The following is a 15674-nucleotide window of genomic DNA, read 5'->3' on the forward strand; positions in this document are numbered from 1 at the left end:
GATGGCATCACCGACTCGATGGACATGAGTTTGGGTGAAATCCGGGAGTTGGTGATGGACAGGGAGGCCTGGCGTTCTGCATTTCATGCGGTTGCAGAGTTGGACACGACTGAGCGACTGAACTGAACTGAACTGAATAGTCGAGTGGTTTCCCCAACTTTCTTCAGTTTAAGTCTCAATTTGGCAATAAGCAGTTGATGATCTGAGCCACAAACCACTACTGGTCTTATTTTTGCTGACTGTATAGAGCTTCTCCATCTTTGGTTGCAAAGAATATAATCAGTCTAATTTCAGTGTTGACCATTTGGTGATGTCCATGTGTAGTCTTCTCTTCCACATCTTAGCTATTGTAAATAGTCCTGCAGTGAACATGAATTTGCACATATCTTTTCAATTAGTTTTTTAATTTTCTTCAGAAAAATACCTAGAAGTAGAATCATATGGTAGTTTTGTTTTTAATTTTTTGAGGAACTTTACCATTTTCCATAGTGGCTGCACCAATTTACATTTCCACTGACAGTGCTGAGGCATCCCTTTTCTCCTGATTGCTGCCAAAACTTATTGCTTGTTTTTTTATGATGACCATTCTAACAGGTGTGAGGTGATATCTCATTGTGGTTTTGATTTGCATTTCTTTGATGATTAATGATGTTGAGCTTCTTTTCTTCATGTACCTAGTGGTCTTCATTATATTTCCTAAGTTGGAGTTTTTACCATTAAGTTGTCTGATTTCTTTATATGTTTTGGGTATTAAGCCCTTATCAGATATATGATTTGCAAATGTTTTCTTCCATTCTAAACTTTCCTAAATCTGTTATCAGTATTTTGAGCAAGGCATAATGGTTACCTAATCTTGGAAGAATAAAAAAATTTAGTATTAGCCTATTAACTGCTTTATGGGAGTAAGGAAGCTAGAGGTTTTTTTTTCATATGTATCATTACTTGAGACCTCTGAAATATATATGGTATGTTTACCCTAAAATCTGACCATGCAGGGTTCTAAAGATTCTATGAGCTTTAAAAAATATTTGAGTATATTTGAAATTAATTTGCTTTGTGAAGTGGCCATATGAATCTATTTTCTGATATTTAACAAAGAATTTCATTTAGAAGATTTATTGTTTATTTTAACAGGTTAAAAATCTGTTTATTGTAGCAGATTAAAAATATTCCGGAAGGTGTTCTTATTAGTATTGTTAATGCTAGTTAATGCTCAGAAGCAATGCAAGAAATTAGAGACATGTAGGTTATGAAGACCTCTGTTACGTGAATTTGAAAAAACTTCAATTTTGATAATGTGAAAGGCATCAATTATGGGTATACATCATGTTTTAGTTTTAAGGAATTCTATTTCTTAATCAGGTTCAGCCATATGGATTCTGGAGCTCAAGTCTTTTTAGAAAATGGTGAAATCATTTCTACAGATTCAGTAACTGGTTAATGTTGTTGCTAACTGAGCATGTCATTTTTTTCTCAGAAAGTAGGGTCAAGACTTCAGAGTATGTCTGCCTAATGCTTGAATGTATTAATAAGTATCTCAATTTTACAGGGCATATATCTTAATTCTCCCTTCAGAATTTCTACATTTTGTAGTTTTGAAGACATTGTTAATTTCTATTTTATAGTTTTAAAATGACCTATTAATAACAATACTGTTTGTGAAGTCAATGCATTTTACTTTGAGAATGAGTAATGGTGATTAAGTTATAAATAAGTGACTCCCAGGAAATAGAAAATTTATTTGAAAATTGTACTCTTCCTTTAGCTAAAATAAACTTTATCTCCAGTTTAGTTTTACTCTAAGGATCATTGAAGTTTCTTCACACTGTAGGAACAGATTTCAGAATGATTTGCTAGTTTCAGCCAATGTTGATAGTTCATGTCACTTTTATCATTTATTGTTATTTCAGAAACTGTTGAAAACCTAATTGCAACAGACATTTCACCTAACACACCTGAGGCAATTGATAGACTCTTCATGGATATAGGAAATATCAACAGAGGGTCTATGGCTGAAATACAGGATTGTCAGGTTGGTATAAAAATAATTTAATGAAAAGTTTTTATGATTCACTGTTTTAATTAATGTATAAATAAAAAAACAATCTTCATGATTAACATGAAATCTAAATACATAGAAATCAAGCCTAATGGCACATTTAGGGAAAATAGTGTTTTAGAAACCAATGGAAAAATATGTCTCAAATTTAATATGTACTATATAACCTCTCTAGGCTTCACTCTTCTCATATGTTAAAAGAATAATAAATGTTGTTATGAATAGTGAACAAAATAACATATTTAAGGTCCTGGGTTGTTGTTGTTCAGTTGCTGACTTGTGTCTGACTTTATGACTCATGAACTGTACCACGCCAAGCTCCCCTGTCCTTCACTATCTCCTGGAGTTTGCTCAGATTCATGTCCTCTGAGTCAGTGATGCTATCTAACCGTCTCATTCTCTCCTGCCCCCTTCTCCTTTAGCTTTTAGTCTTTCAGGCCCTTTTCTAATGAGTCGGCTCTTTGAATCAGGTGGCCAAAGTACTAAAGCATCAGCTTCAGCATCATTCCATTCAGGGTTGGTTTCCTTTAGGATTGACTGGTTTGATCTCCTTGCAGGCCAAGGGACTCTCAAGAGTCTTCTCCAGCACCATGGTTTGAAAGCATCAGTTCTTCAGCGCTCAGCCTTCTTTATGGTCCAGCTATCACATCTGTATGTGATTACTGGAAAAACCATAGCTTTGACTATACAGACCTTTGTTGGCAAAGTGATGTCTCTGCTTTTAATACACTGTCCAGATTTGTTATATAGCTTTTATTCCAAGGAGCAAGCATCTTCTAATTTCATGGCTGTGCTCACCATCCACAGTGATTTTGGAGCCCCTTCTACGTGCCATGAAGTGATGGGATCAGATGCTATGATCTTAGTTTTTTTAATTAAGCCAGCTTTTTCACTTTCCTCTTTCACCCTCATCAAGAGGCTCTTTAGTTCTTCTCTTTCTGCCATTAGGGTGGTGTTATCTGCTTATCTGAGATTGTTGATACTTCTGGCAATCTTAATTCCAGCTTATGATTAATTCAGCCCTGCATTTTTTATGATGTACTCTGCATGTAAGTTAACAGGGTGACAATATATAGCCTTATCATACTCCCTTCTCAGTTTTGAACCAATCAGTTGTTCCATGTCCATTTGTAATTGTTACTTCTTGCTTGCATACAAGTTTCTCATGAAACAGGTAAGGTGGTCTGGTATTCCTATCTCTTTAATAATTTTCCACAGTTGTGATTAACACAGTCAAAGGCTTTAGCATAGGCAATGAAGCAGAAGATGTTTTTCTGGAATTCCCTTGCTTTCTGTATGATCCAACGGATGTTGGCAATTTGATCTCTGGTTCCTCTGCGTTTTCTAAACCCATCTTATACATAGTAGTTAGTCACTTGTAGTAATTCTCTTTCCCTTCCTTTTGCAGTAAAATAAGAAACCACCTAGTAGTGGGGAACTCAGTTGACTATAAGCCTTCGGAGGTAGTGTTTATTTTGAGGGGAGGGTATTTTTTTTTCTAGTGTTTCATTGGAAGTCTGTCACTTAATTTTGAAATTGCCTTGAGGTTCTGAAACATTTTGAAAATGTTTATCTTGGGCAGATCCTTCCATTTAGGTGACTGTACAAATGGAAAGGTGAGAAGAAAGTTTATTGTAAATATCTTTCATATGAAGGGCACAGCAACCCACTCCAGTATTCTTGCCTCGAGAATCCCATGGGCAGAGGAGCTTGGTGAGCTACAGTCCATGGGGTCACAAAGAGTCAGACACGACTGAGTGACTAACACCCCCCCCCACATATGTAGCTTTATATATGATTCATATGCCATATAAGTTACCCAAGTGTACAAGTCAATGATTTTTAGTATTTCACAGAGTTGTATACTTATCACCAAAGTGAACTTCAGAACATTTTCATCACCCCAGAAAGAAACATACTCTCTATTTCCTTCTCTCTTCTCCAGCTCTAGACAGCTTCTAATCTACTTTCTGTCCCTGTGGATTTGCCTATTCTGGACATACTATATAAATGGAATTATACAATATGTGGTCTTTTGGGACTGACTTCTTTCACTTGAAAGTGAAAGTGCAAGTCACTCAATTGTGTCAAACTCTTTGCGACCCCCAGGCCAGAATACTGGAGTGGGTAGCCTCTACTTTCTCCACGGGATCTTCCCTTAGCATAATGTTTTCAAGGTTCTTCCATGTTGTAGCATGTATCTGTAACTCATTACCTTTTATGGATGAATAATATTTCATTCTTTGGGTGTGTCACATTTTGTATATCCATTCATCTGTTGATGAACATTTGAGCTGTTTATACCTTTTGGCTGCTATAAATAATGTTGCTATGGCACTATTAACAATATCTAGGACATGGAAGCAACCTAGATGTCCACTGACAGATGAATGGATAAGGAAGTTGTGGTACATATACACAAAGGAATATTGTTGTTTGTCAGTCACTAGGTCATTTCTAACTCTTTGCAACTCCATGGACTGTAGCACACCACCACTCCCTGTTCTTCACTATCTCCCAGAGTTTGCTCAAGTTCATGTCCATTGAATTGGTGATGCTATCCAACCATCTCATCCTCTGCCACCCTCTTCTTTTGCTTTCAACCTTCCCAGAGTGAAGTAAGTCAGAAAGAGAAAGACAAATATCGTATATTAATGCATATATATGGAATCTAGAAAGATAGTATTGATGATCCTATTTGCAGGGCAGCAAAGGAGACACACTTTGCTGTCTGTGTCTATGGAATAGACTTCTGGACACAGGGAAGGACAGGGTGGGATAATTTGAGAGAATAGCCTTGAAACATATATGCTAGTATATGTAAAATAGCCAGTGGGAGTTGGATGTATTGCACAGAGAACCCAAAGCTGGTGCTCTGTGATAACTTAGAGGGGTGGGATGGGGAGGGAGGTGAGAGGGTTCAAGAGGGAGGGGCACATATATACCTATGGCCAGTTCATGTTGATGTATGGCAAAAACCATCACAATATTGTTAAGTAATATTCTCTAATTTAAAAAGTATTAATCCAAGTGAAAAATAGCCCTGTTGATATTTTAATAAAGATTATATTAAATCTATATATAAATCTGAGGAGAATGAACATCTTAAAAATAATGCTGCTATGAACATTCGTGTACAGGCTTTACATATTTTTAAAAAATTTATTTATTTTTTAATTGAAGGATAATTGCTTTACAGAAATTTTATTGGTTTCTGTCATTTCTTTCCAGGTATGTACCTAAGAGTGAATTTGCTGGTCATATAGTAACTCTTTTATTTTTGAGGAACTGCTGGATTGTTTTCCAAAGTGACTACCATTTTACATTCCCACCAGCAGCGTATGAGTGACCCAATTTTTTCACATCATAAGCAAAATTTATTGTTATCTGTCTTTTTTATTATAGCCATTCTAGTGAATGTAAAGTAGTATCTCATTGTGCTTGTTTTATTTTTAATTGTGGTAAAGTATACATAACATAAAATTTACCATCTTAACTATTTTAAAATGTAAAATTTAGTAGTATCAAGTACATTCACATCATTGTGCAACCAATTCCTGAACTCTTTTCATCTTGAAAAACTGAAATTCTACACCTGTTAAACAACAACTCCATTTTCCTTTTCCCCAGACTCTGTCAACCACCATTCTGCTTTCTATCTCCATAAGTCTGACTACTCTTGGTACCTCATATAAGTGGAATCATAACAGTATTTATTGTTTTGTGACTCTAGGGCATGTGGACTTTAGTAGTTGTGGCATGCAGGCTTAGTTGTCCTGAGAAATGTAGAATCTTCCTGGACCAAGAATTGAACCTATGTCCCCTGTGTTGGCAAGTGGAGTCTTAACCACTGGGCCACCAAGGAAGTCCATGATCACTGTCTTAAATGACTGAATAATATTCCATCTAGTAGATTTATTGTAATTTGTCTATATATTTCTTTATTACTGAGTGTTTATATTGTTCTTAATTTTTCACTATTGTAAATAATGATACGAGGAACACTAGTAAGTGCAGAGATTATCCCTTCCATATTTTAGATTATTTCAGTAAAACAATTACTGTGTCAAAAGATAAGAACATTTTTTGGCTCTTTTTACATATTGTTAAATTGCTTTCCAAAATACCAAAATAGGCAACTTCTTTAAGTTGCTTTATTCTGGATGTTTATATTTCCCCCTAAATACCATTTGTTCTTCTGGGAAATTTTGAGTCAAATATTAACTCCATGTGCTTTTGATGAAACATATCAAATAATACTTCATGTGAAAGTCATCATTAGGTCAGTTGTGGGATGGGGATACTATGTGAGAGAGATGGAGGTGAGCATGATAGATAGTGAAATGATGGCCATGCCAAATAAATAATCTGTTTAAAGTGGAGCTCATCACGGAAATTTGAAACCATAGTGGGGAAAAGTGGCACTGGAGAAAATAAACTAATAAACTAAAATACAATTGTGTACCATTATTGTACACAAACTGAGTTTAAATTTTTTTCCAGTTATTATTCCTCTTAGTCATTTGCTATCAATATGTTTATGATAAGAATGGTAGGTATAACTTTTATTATAGTCACCATAGCACACTGGGAGATTTAGGCCAGAGCTGTGGTATATTGGTCTCAGGCAGTAGTACCACCCAGGATCAACTATTGTCTCTAGAGATCTCCGGCCAGAAGCCAACTTATTGCAAATTTGATTCTTGTGATGCTATGAGATTGATTCATTTTTTCATCTGGTTGACTAGGTTCCACCTGATAGAAAGATAAACCCCAAAAGAAGCTACCAAAATCTTTGCTCCCCTTGTTCCTAGAACAGGGCATAATAAAATGAATCTTATTATTTGAATATGTATTCTTTACTTAGCACTTTGGTAGGTAATGTGAGTGCTACATAAATTGAGTAAGATATGATCTTTGATATCAAGAAGCCTAGTTGGGAAATAAGAGTAACAACAAAAACAAAGGATAAATGATACAAAGGTCGCTGAGGGTCGGACACGACTGAGCGACTTCACTTTCACTTTTCACTTTCATTCATTGGAGAAGGAAATGGCAACCCACTCCAGTGTTCTTGCCTGGAGAGTCCCAGGGACTGGGGAGCCTGGTGGGCTGCCGTCTATGGGGTCGCACAGAGTCAGACAAGACTGAAGTGGCTTAGCAGCAGCAGCAGAATTTAATTGTTCAATTATGTGAAACTTAGTGAATACAGGAATTCAGAGAAGAGAAAGATAATGAAGAATGTAGTGGTTGTTGAAAATTTCATGTGTTCTTGATGAGGTTGAATTTGAATTTGAATTACATAAAGATAAGGGGAGGAGGTATATCTGGTGAAGCCAACAGTATGTATTTCTTGTTGTTTAGTCACTAAGTTGTGTCCTACTCTTTGCGGCCCCATGGACTGCAGCGTGCCAGGCTCCCCTGTCCTTCACTATCTCCTGAAGGTTGCTCAGACTCATGTCCAGTGAGTCGGTGATGCCATCCAACCATCTCCTCCTTTGTTGCCCCCTTCTCGTGCCCTCAATCTTTCCCAGCATCAGGGTCTTTTCCAGTGAGCTGGCTCTTCACATCAGGTGGTCAAATTATTGGAGCTTCAGTGTCAGCAACAGTCCTTCCAGTGAATATTCAGGGTTGATTTCCTTTAGGACTGACTGGTTTGTATGAATAAAGGTACACAGATAGGAATGAACAAGTTGTGTTGATAGGACAGTGATATAATTACTCTGATGCTAAGTTTTTGGGAGAAAAGGTAAAATGAGACGAGGTTATAGAGGACATGTGCTGGAGTCTAGCTTCAGCAGCCAGGGAATCAGCCTGAAGGGGTGAGCGGTGTTGGTGGACAGTGATGTAGCCTCTGACTCAAGGTGCGGGGCTACATGTTTATTTCAAGCTTCAGGGTTTCTTTTATACTTTGACAAAAGCGTTAGGTTAGAGGTTTGACATTTTTAGTTCCCCTCCCACCCAGATTTATTGTCTCCAGAAATCATTGTTGCCCTACAAACAGAGTTCCTGCTTCACCGATGCAATCAGCTTTACTATCTATTATCTACTTCCTCTTATGTGTCCTATACTTAACTTGTGATTACATTGTAACTCAGGCTTCATTCCTCAGTTTATTTCTTATCTTTCTAAATCCTGTTTGCCCCTAGCATCTTAAGATCACTATCTCCTAAAAAGGCTTCTAGCTATTAATATCTCTAAAATTCCTAATCTCTATAAGCTATAGTAAAATACGCTAACACTACAACATTCCTTAAACTTTTAGCTTCTAACTATTCTTAATTACTCCTAAACCCTAAACTCAGCAAACTTCTTTTGCCATAAATATTTCCCTCACAAACAGGTCTCAGATAACAATCCTTCCCATGGCCTCAAGCTGTGGCCTATGTGCTCATCCTGGAACATTCTTTGTAAAGATCCTTCCTTGAACAAATGTCAGTGGTTACTTTATAGATTATTTTCTGGGCACAACTGCAGAAGGCTTTGTGCTTTCTCATGCTTCTCTCAAGAACAATAAGCACCTTAACATTCTTTCCAGCCAACTCAACTGAAGAAAGGAAAGAACAAGTCAGAATCACAAGACCTAACTCCTTCATCCCAGGACCATGCCTGTGGGATGAGGAGAGGGGGTTGGGGCCGTGCCTCCATTTTGTCAGTAATGCCTAACACGGCTCCTGACAGACATGTAAATAACCCGCAATAGTCACATAAATGTGAAACATGCAAGAAAGAAAATATCACTGGAGGCAGACAGTATTTTAACTAAGAAAATGTTTCTGTTGCACAGATTGAAGAAATGGCGGTAAACCTGTGGAACTGGGCAATTACCAATAAAATGGATTTGGTGATAAATGAAGAACAGAAAGCTAAAGGTATGTATACGTTTTGTAACTCATACTATGAGGAATATTCTTATTGTACATCAGATTGTGTTCCTGTAATTTAAATATTTTGATCAGTTCTTAAGTGCATATTTATTGAAAGAAAATAAAACAATCCTTAGACCGTAGTTTCTCAAGCAAACCCTGCCGTGGTTTTATGGTTTTTCAGAGGTTAGCTCTTTTTCATAGAAATTTAAAAGCTTCACTGAAGAAATAGTCTGGTGGTGAACAAAAAAGGTGATTAAAAATGAGGTGGGGAAAATGAGAACTTGAAGAAATGTCAAAGGACATGGTTTATTTCTCTGGAGAAGAGATGATCAGAATCGTCCAGATTCTGAAGAACCATCAAATAGTAGGTTCTCTTCTCCGTTAAGAAAATAATGAAAAATGTTGCTGTGTGAGGAATTTAGATTGAATAAAAAATCTGTAAAGAATAGTTTCTTCATGAGGTGCGTTGATAAACATTGGACTGAGTTACTGAGGAAAATTATAGAAGTTTTTGTGAGAGTAAACAAGAATAACAACAACTAAAAAAAACCCCAAACCATATTCATCTGCTTGGGTGTATTAAATGTGATCCACTTGTCTTGCAGAGTATGAGCACTTTAGCTAAATGGGCAGGATCTAGTGTGCTGACAGTTACTGATTTCCAACAAGGATAGTGACAGTTAATGCATTTTTGGAAAGTATATTGCCTCGTTATAAAGAGTATGTTGAGGCAACCTGTCAAAAGGTGAATCTCTGTAGTGCTTTGACTTGTAGACAAATGAATTTTGTCTGTATGCAACAAATAGAATTTAATTCTAAATATTTATCTGTATGAATATAAACCAAATTGTATACAACCTCAGTGTACGTATTGGGTACTTAGTGGTTAGTATAGCCAATAATATACTTACTTATTAGCTCATTCTTCTATTAAGATGTTTAGAGAACAGTTCTGTCTCTTTAACTCTCAGATAAATGTTGATACCATTACTCCTAGAAGGCTTAGATCCTGGAGTTGTGAGGAGGGAAGAGTTGGAAATACATCTGTGGGAGAAACCTACTGCACAGATGAATTGTGTGATGTTTAAATGGGTTAATTCTAAACTCCTCCCATTCTGCATATCAAGGGACACTGCTTTGGCTGTTTTTCACTTCTTGCCCAATAGTGGGGATTTGGTAGATGAAGTGGGAGCTGCAGCCCTAAGACCTTTCCTAATGTACTGACTCTGCAGTTCTTAGATATTTGGGTGCTTGTTATGTGTACAGTATTTTTAAGATACAGTGGAATACAGGATGTAGTGCAGGAAGCATCTGGTTTAAGAAAAATTTATTTCCAAAATACATTGATTGGTTGGAAGATATTTTGTCTCAAAAACTAATTCAATGTGCCTGGATTATGTTATGTGATCAAAAAAGTCATTAAAGATTTATGCACTGTAATTTTTTATTATTGGGAAGGATTATGGAACAATGGACAGAAATGGGAAAGTGAGAAGTAGAGGAATGACTTGTAAACTTCAGTTTTTGACCTGTTGTATTTGAGGTGACAGTAAAGTTAGAGATGTGAGACTGGAGCTAGTGTGAAAGGTTGGGCTGCCTATAGATTTGATAGTTATTCACATGGAGATGATTGTTGAAGCCACACAAGTTGTTGAATTCTTGGAGGGAGAAAAGAAAGAACAGTGGTTCTTAAATATTCGTATAAATGAGAGTCCCTTGTGGAGCCTTTTTCAAATACAGATGCTGAGGCCCCATCATTGGAGGTTTTGATTTTGGGGTTTAGGAGGAATTCTGGGCATGTCTATAATTTGTAAAAATTTCTTAGGAATTTTCATGCAAAGCAAATTTTAAGAACCAATGGTGTTGAGAGAATAGTGAGATTTTAACCTTAATTCTTCCAGTTAAGTAAAAGAAGTAAAAGAGCAAGGATAGGAGACATAAAAGGAATAGTCAAAATATTCTAGAGGAGACTCACTATCCACTTTAGTTCAGTCACTCTTGTTTCTGACTCTTTGCAACTCCATGGACTGTAGCACACCAGGCTTCTCTGTCCATCTCCAACTCTCAGAACTCGCTCATACTCATGTCCATTGAGTCAGTGATGCCATCCAACTATCTCATCCTCTGTCATCCCCTTCTCCTGCCTTCAATCTTTCCTAGCATCACGGTCTTTTCCAAAGAGTCAATTCTTCACATCAGGTGGCTAAAGTCCTGAAGCTCCAGCTTAACATCAGTCCTTCCAGTGAATATTCAGGACTCGTTTGATCTCCTTGCAGTCCAAGGGACTCTCAAGAGTCTTCTCCAATACCACAGCTCAAAAGCATTTATTCTTCGGTGCTCAGCTTTCTTTATAGTCCAACTCTCACATCCATACATGGCTACTGGAAAAACCATAGCTTTGACTAGAAGGACATTTGTCGGCAAAATAATGTCTCTGCCTTTTAATATGCTGTCTAGATTTGTCATAGATTTTCTTCCAAGGAACAAGTGTCTTTTACTTTCATGGCTGCAATCACCATCTGCAGTGATTTTGGAGCCCAAGGAAATAAAGTCTGTCCCTGTTTCCATTGTTTCCCCATCTATTTGCCATGGAGTGATCGGCCCAGATGCCATGATCTTAGTTTTTTGAATGTTGAGTTTTAAGCCAGCTTTTTCACTCTCCTCTTTCACTTTCATCAAGAGGCTCTTTAGTTCCTCTTTGCTTTCTGCCATAAGGGTGGTGTCATCTGCGTATCTGAGGTTATTGATATTTCTCTCAGCAATCTTGATTCCAGCTTGTGCTTCATCCTGCCCAGCATTTCGCATGATAGACTCTGCATATAAGTTAAATAAGCGCTACCCACTTACTGAGTACATACTCCTTTATAGGGTTGTCAAACCATGTTATGGCAGGCAGTAGGTCAGAGGGACAAGGTAAGACTCCAGAATGAAAATACCAGGCACATTATTCTTGAAGATTTAGAAAGGAATGGATTAAAGCTAAATAAACAGGACAAATAAAGAATTCACAAGTGCCAGCAGATGTAAAGTTAGAGATGTGAGAAAAAAATCTTTGTTTTGTGTAAAGTCCATCAACAAGCACCTAACCAGGATATTTATAGTATAGAGGGCCAAGAACAGGCTGATGAGAAGATGAGGATAGAACAACAACATCAAAGAAAGCATCTTTATACTGAAATAGCATTCTGTCTTAGCCTCAGCTGCCTTTGGTCAGAAGGCTTAATAGTGATAATTATACACACCTGGATTAAGAAGGTAGGCCTGGAGCAAAGTTCTTAGACATTTCCCACAGAGGGACACTGCTTCATGCTGAACTAGGATAGAGTGAGGTGAAGGAAGTGGTATTTTTCAAAAAGGTTATGATCATTGGGAAATGTTGCTGTGAAGTCAGGGAAGCTGATCTTTGTGAGTGCAGCTTTAGTAAAATGATAATGAAGCCTAACAGATTGTAGGACATTAGGGAAAAGAGGGAGTAGTAATAAAATTGAGATAGTAGGTCATTCAGTTCATGAAATTTTGAGACTTTCTTGGTGGTCCTTGTTAAGAACCACCTGGCAATGCAGGGACACAGGTTTGATCCCTGATCGGGGAACTAAGATCCCACAAGCCTGCACCACAACTAGAGAGACCACATACCTTAACCAGAAGACCTGGAGTGCTGCAATTAAGACCTGATGCAGCCAAATAAATTAATTAAAAAAAAAAGTTTGGCAATGAGAGGAAGAGGTGAAATGGGATGGAAGCTTGAAGCACAGTGGGGTTAGTTGAATTTTTTCAAAGAAGGGAAATGGATATATTTGAAGGTGGAGGGGAAGGAATAGAGAGAAGCACTGAAAATATCTTTGGAGAGGGGAAATAATTGAGAGATCAGGGTCGTTGAGAATACTGAAAAATTAGTAAACTTTGAAAAAAAAGAAACATTTTCAAAACTGGAAATGCAAGACAATGTAAATATATATTTAGAAATTATTTTACTGTAAGTTTCCAGAAACAAATTAAATTTGTTGAGGAAATGAATAAATTTTACATTTTGTGATGGTTAATAAAAATTTGATTACTTCAATTACCCTGTAATTTAAGCTGGGCAAATCCCTTTTTTATTGGAATATTAATTAAAATGATACTAGCATAGATAGAATGGCTGCAGAGTTTTAAAAATATCAAGGCAATTAGTTCAGTTATATGTGGAGTTATCCTTAAAAATCTGGGTATGTTTTATGATGAAAAAAACCACACAAAAAGGTGACAGTTATTCAAGCTTTCCTATTTTCAGGGTAAATTAACTGCATAATGAAGATATCTGTAGTTTCTAAGTTATGCTTCAAGAACTTTACCTCATCTGAAGAAAATAATTTATTTAGGAAGTTTCACATTTTAGGAGAATAATCTTAAAATATTCTAATACTCAGAAATTTTGTCAGATGTTGAATAGCTTTAGATTTCAATTCTACTTAGAATTTTCCTGCTGGCATGGTGCATATAAGAGCATCATATGAGTCTTTGGAATTTAAGACCTGCAGAAATTAAAATTTGAAAATATCTGTTTGACTTAAGCAAATTATTCATTTGGTAATTTTCAGGTCATCTACTTTTGGTAATTGATTTTTTAAAAAGGGCTTTAAAAGTCCTATTTTTAATAACAAATATGATTTTACTTCACTCATCTTTTCTCTTTATAGGTATATATAAAAGGAGAATGTTTTGTGTTTATGGGTATCTAATTACTGAATTACTGTTTTGCAGTGCGGCATGTTGCTTGTAAGTTGATTCGCATGTGTGAACACCCAGATGCTTCAGAAGAAGCTATTCAGAGACAAATTTTGGTAAGTCCTAATTAAATCAGGAAAGGGCATATGCAGTGAGATAGTCATTACCCTGTGAAGATGGTTGAATTTAGTGTAAACATGAAAGAGGTGTTATATCCTTTAGTTCTGTCAATGTTGTTGTTATTCAGTCTTTAAGTTGTGTTTGACTTGTGACACCATGGACTGCAGCAGACCGAGCTTCCCTGTGCCTTATTATCTCCTGGAGTTTGCTCAAACTTGTGTTCATTGTCAGCAATACCATCCAAGCATTTCATCCTCTCTTACCCCGTTCTCCTCCTGCCCTCTGTCTTTCCCAGCATCAGGGTCTTTTCCAGTGAGTTGGTTCTTTGCATCAGGTGGCCAAAATATTGGAGCTTCAGCTTCAGCATCAGTCCTTCCAATGAATATTGAGGGTTGATTTCCTTTAGGATTGACTGGTTTGATTTCCTTGCTGTCCAAGGGATTCTTAAGAGTCTTCTCCAGCACCACACTTGAAAAGCACCAGTTCTTCAGTGCTCAGCCTTCTTTATGGTCCAACTCTCACATCTGTACCTGACTACTGGAAAAACCATAGCTTTGACTATACAGATGGACCTTTGTTGGCAGAGAGATGTCTCTGCTTTCAAATATGCTGTCTAGGTTTGTCATAGCTTTTCTCCAAAGGAGCAACCATCTTAATTTCATGGGTACAGTCACCTTCCGCAGTGATTTTTTAACCCAAGGAAAAAAAAAATGTCACCGTTTCTACTTTTCCCCAATTTGTTTGCCATAAAGTGATGGGACTGGATGCGATGATCATAGCTTTTGAATGCTGAGCTTTAAGCCAGGCTTTTTACTCTCCTCTTTCACCTTCATCAAGGGCCTCTTCAGTTCCTCTTTGCTTTCTGCCATTATAGTGGTGTCATCTGCATATCTGAGATTGTTGATATTTCTCCTAGCAGTCTTGATTCCAGTTTGTGATTCATCCAGCCCGGCATTTCACATGTTGTACTCTGCATATAAGTTAAATAAGCTGGGTGACAATATACAGCCTTGATGTACTCCTTTCCTAATTTTCAACCAGTCCTTTGTTCCATGTCCAGTTCTAACTGTTGCTTCTTGACCTGCATATAGGTTTCTCACGAGACAGATAAGGTGATCTGGTATTCCCATCTCTTTAAGAATTTTCCACAGCTTGTGATCCACACAGTCAAAAGCTTTAGTGTAGTCAGTGAAGCAGAAGTAGATGTTTTTCTGGAATTCCCTTTTTTTCTGTATGATCAAGCAGATGTTGGCAATTTGATCTCTGGTTCCTCTGCCTTTTCTAAATCCAGCTTGAACATCTGGAATTTTTTGGTTCATGTACTGCTGAAGCCTAGCTTGAAGGATTTTGAGCATTACCTTGCTACCATGTGAAATGAGGGCAATTGTATGGTAGTTTGAACATTCTTTGGTATTACCTTTCTTTGGGATTGGAATGAGAACTGACCTTTTTCAGTCCTGTGGCCTCTGCTGAGTTTTCCAAATCTTCTGACATATTGAGTGCAGCATCATCTTTTAGGTTTGAAATAGCTCAGCTGGAATTCCATCACATCCACTAGCTTTGTTCATAGTAATGCTTCCTAAGGCCCACTTGATTTCACACTCCAAGATGTCTGGCTCTAGGTCAGTGGTCACACACACCATCGTGCTTATCCAGGTCAATAAGACCTTTTTTGTGTAGTTCTTCTGTTAATTCTTTCCACCTCTTCTTAATCTCTTCTACTTCTGCTAGGTCCTTGCCATTTCTCTCTTTTATTGTGTTTATCTTTGCATGAAATGTTCCTTTGGTATCTAATTTTTTTGAAGAGATTTCTAGTTTTCCTCTTTATCTTTGGCTTGTTCACTCAAGAAGGCTTTCTTTTCTCTCCTTGCTGTTCTCTGGAACTCTGCATTCAGTTGGGTATATCTTTCCCTTTCTCC

General features: G+C 37.1%; 1 protein-coding gene across 1 annotated transcript in view; it reads left to right on the forward strand.

The window, feature by feature from the left end:
- TEX11 (testis expressed 11) overlaps positions 1-15674 on the forward strand; it is a 249949-nt gene that overhangs the window by 20304 nt on the left and 213971 nt on the right. Inside the window, exons 3-5 of the mRNA XM_018044046.1 lie at positions 1911-2032; positions 8847-8931; positions 13672-13751. Coding sequence (XP_017899535.1) covers positions 1911-2032; positions 8847-8931; positions 13672-13751 — 287 coding nt within the window. The remainder of the gene's footprint in view (positions 1-1910; positions 2033-8846; positions 8932-13671; positions 13752-15674) is intronic.

This window comes from Capra hircus, assembly GCF_001704415.2.
Source record: "Capra hircus breed San Clemente chromosome X unlocalized genomic scaffold, ASM170441v1, whole genome shotgun sequence".
Taxonomy (NCBI): domain Eukaryota; kingdom Metazoa; phylum Chordata; class Mammalia; order Artiodactyla; family Bovidae; genus Capra; species Capra hircus.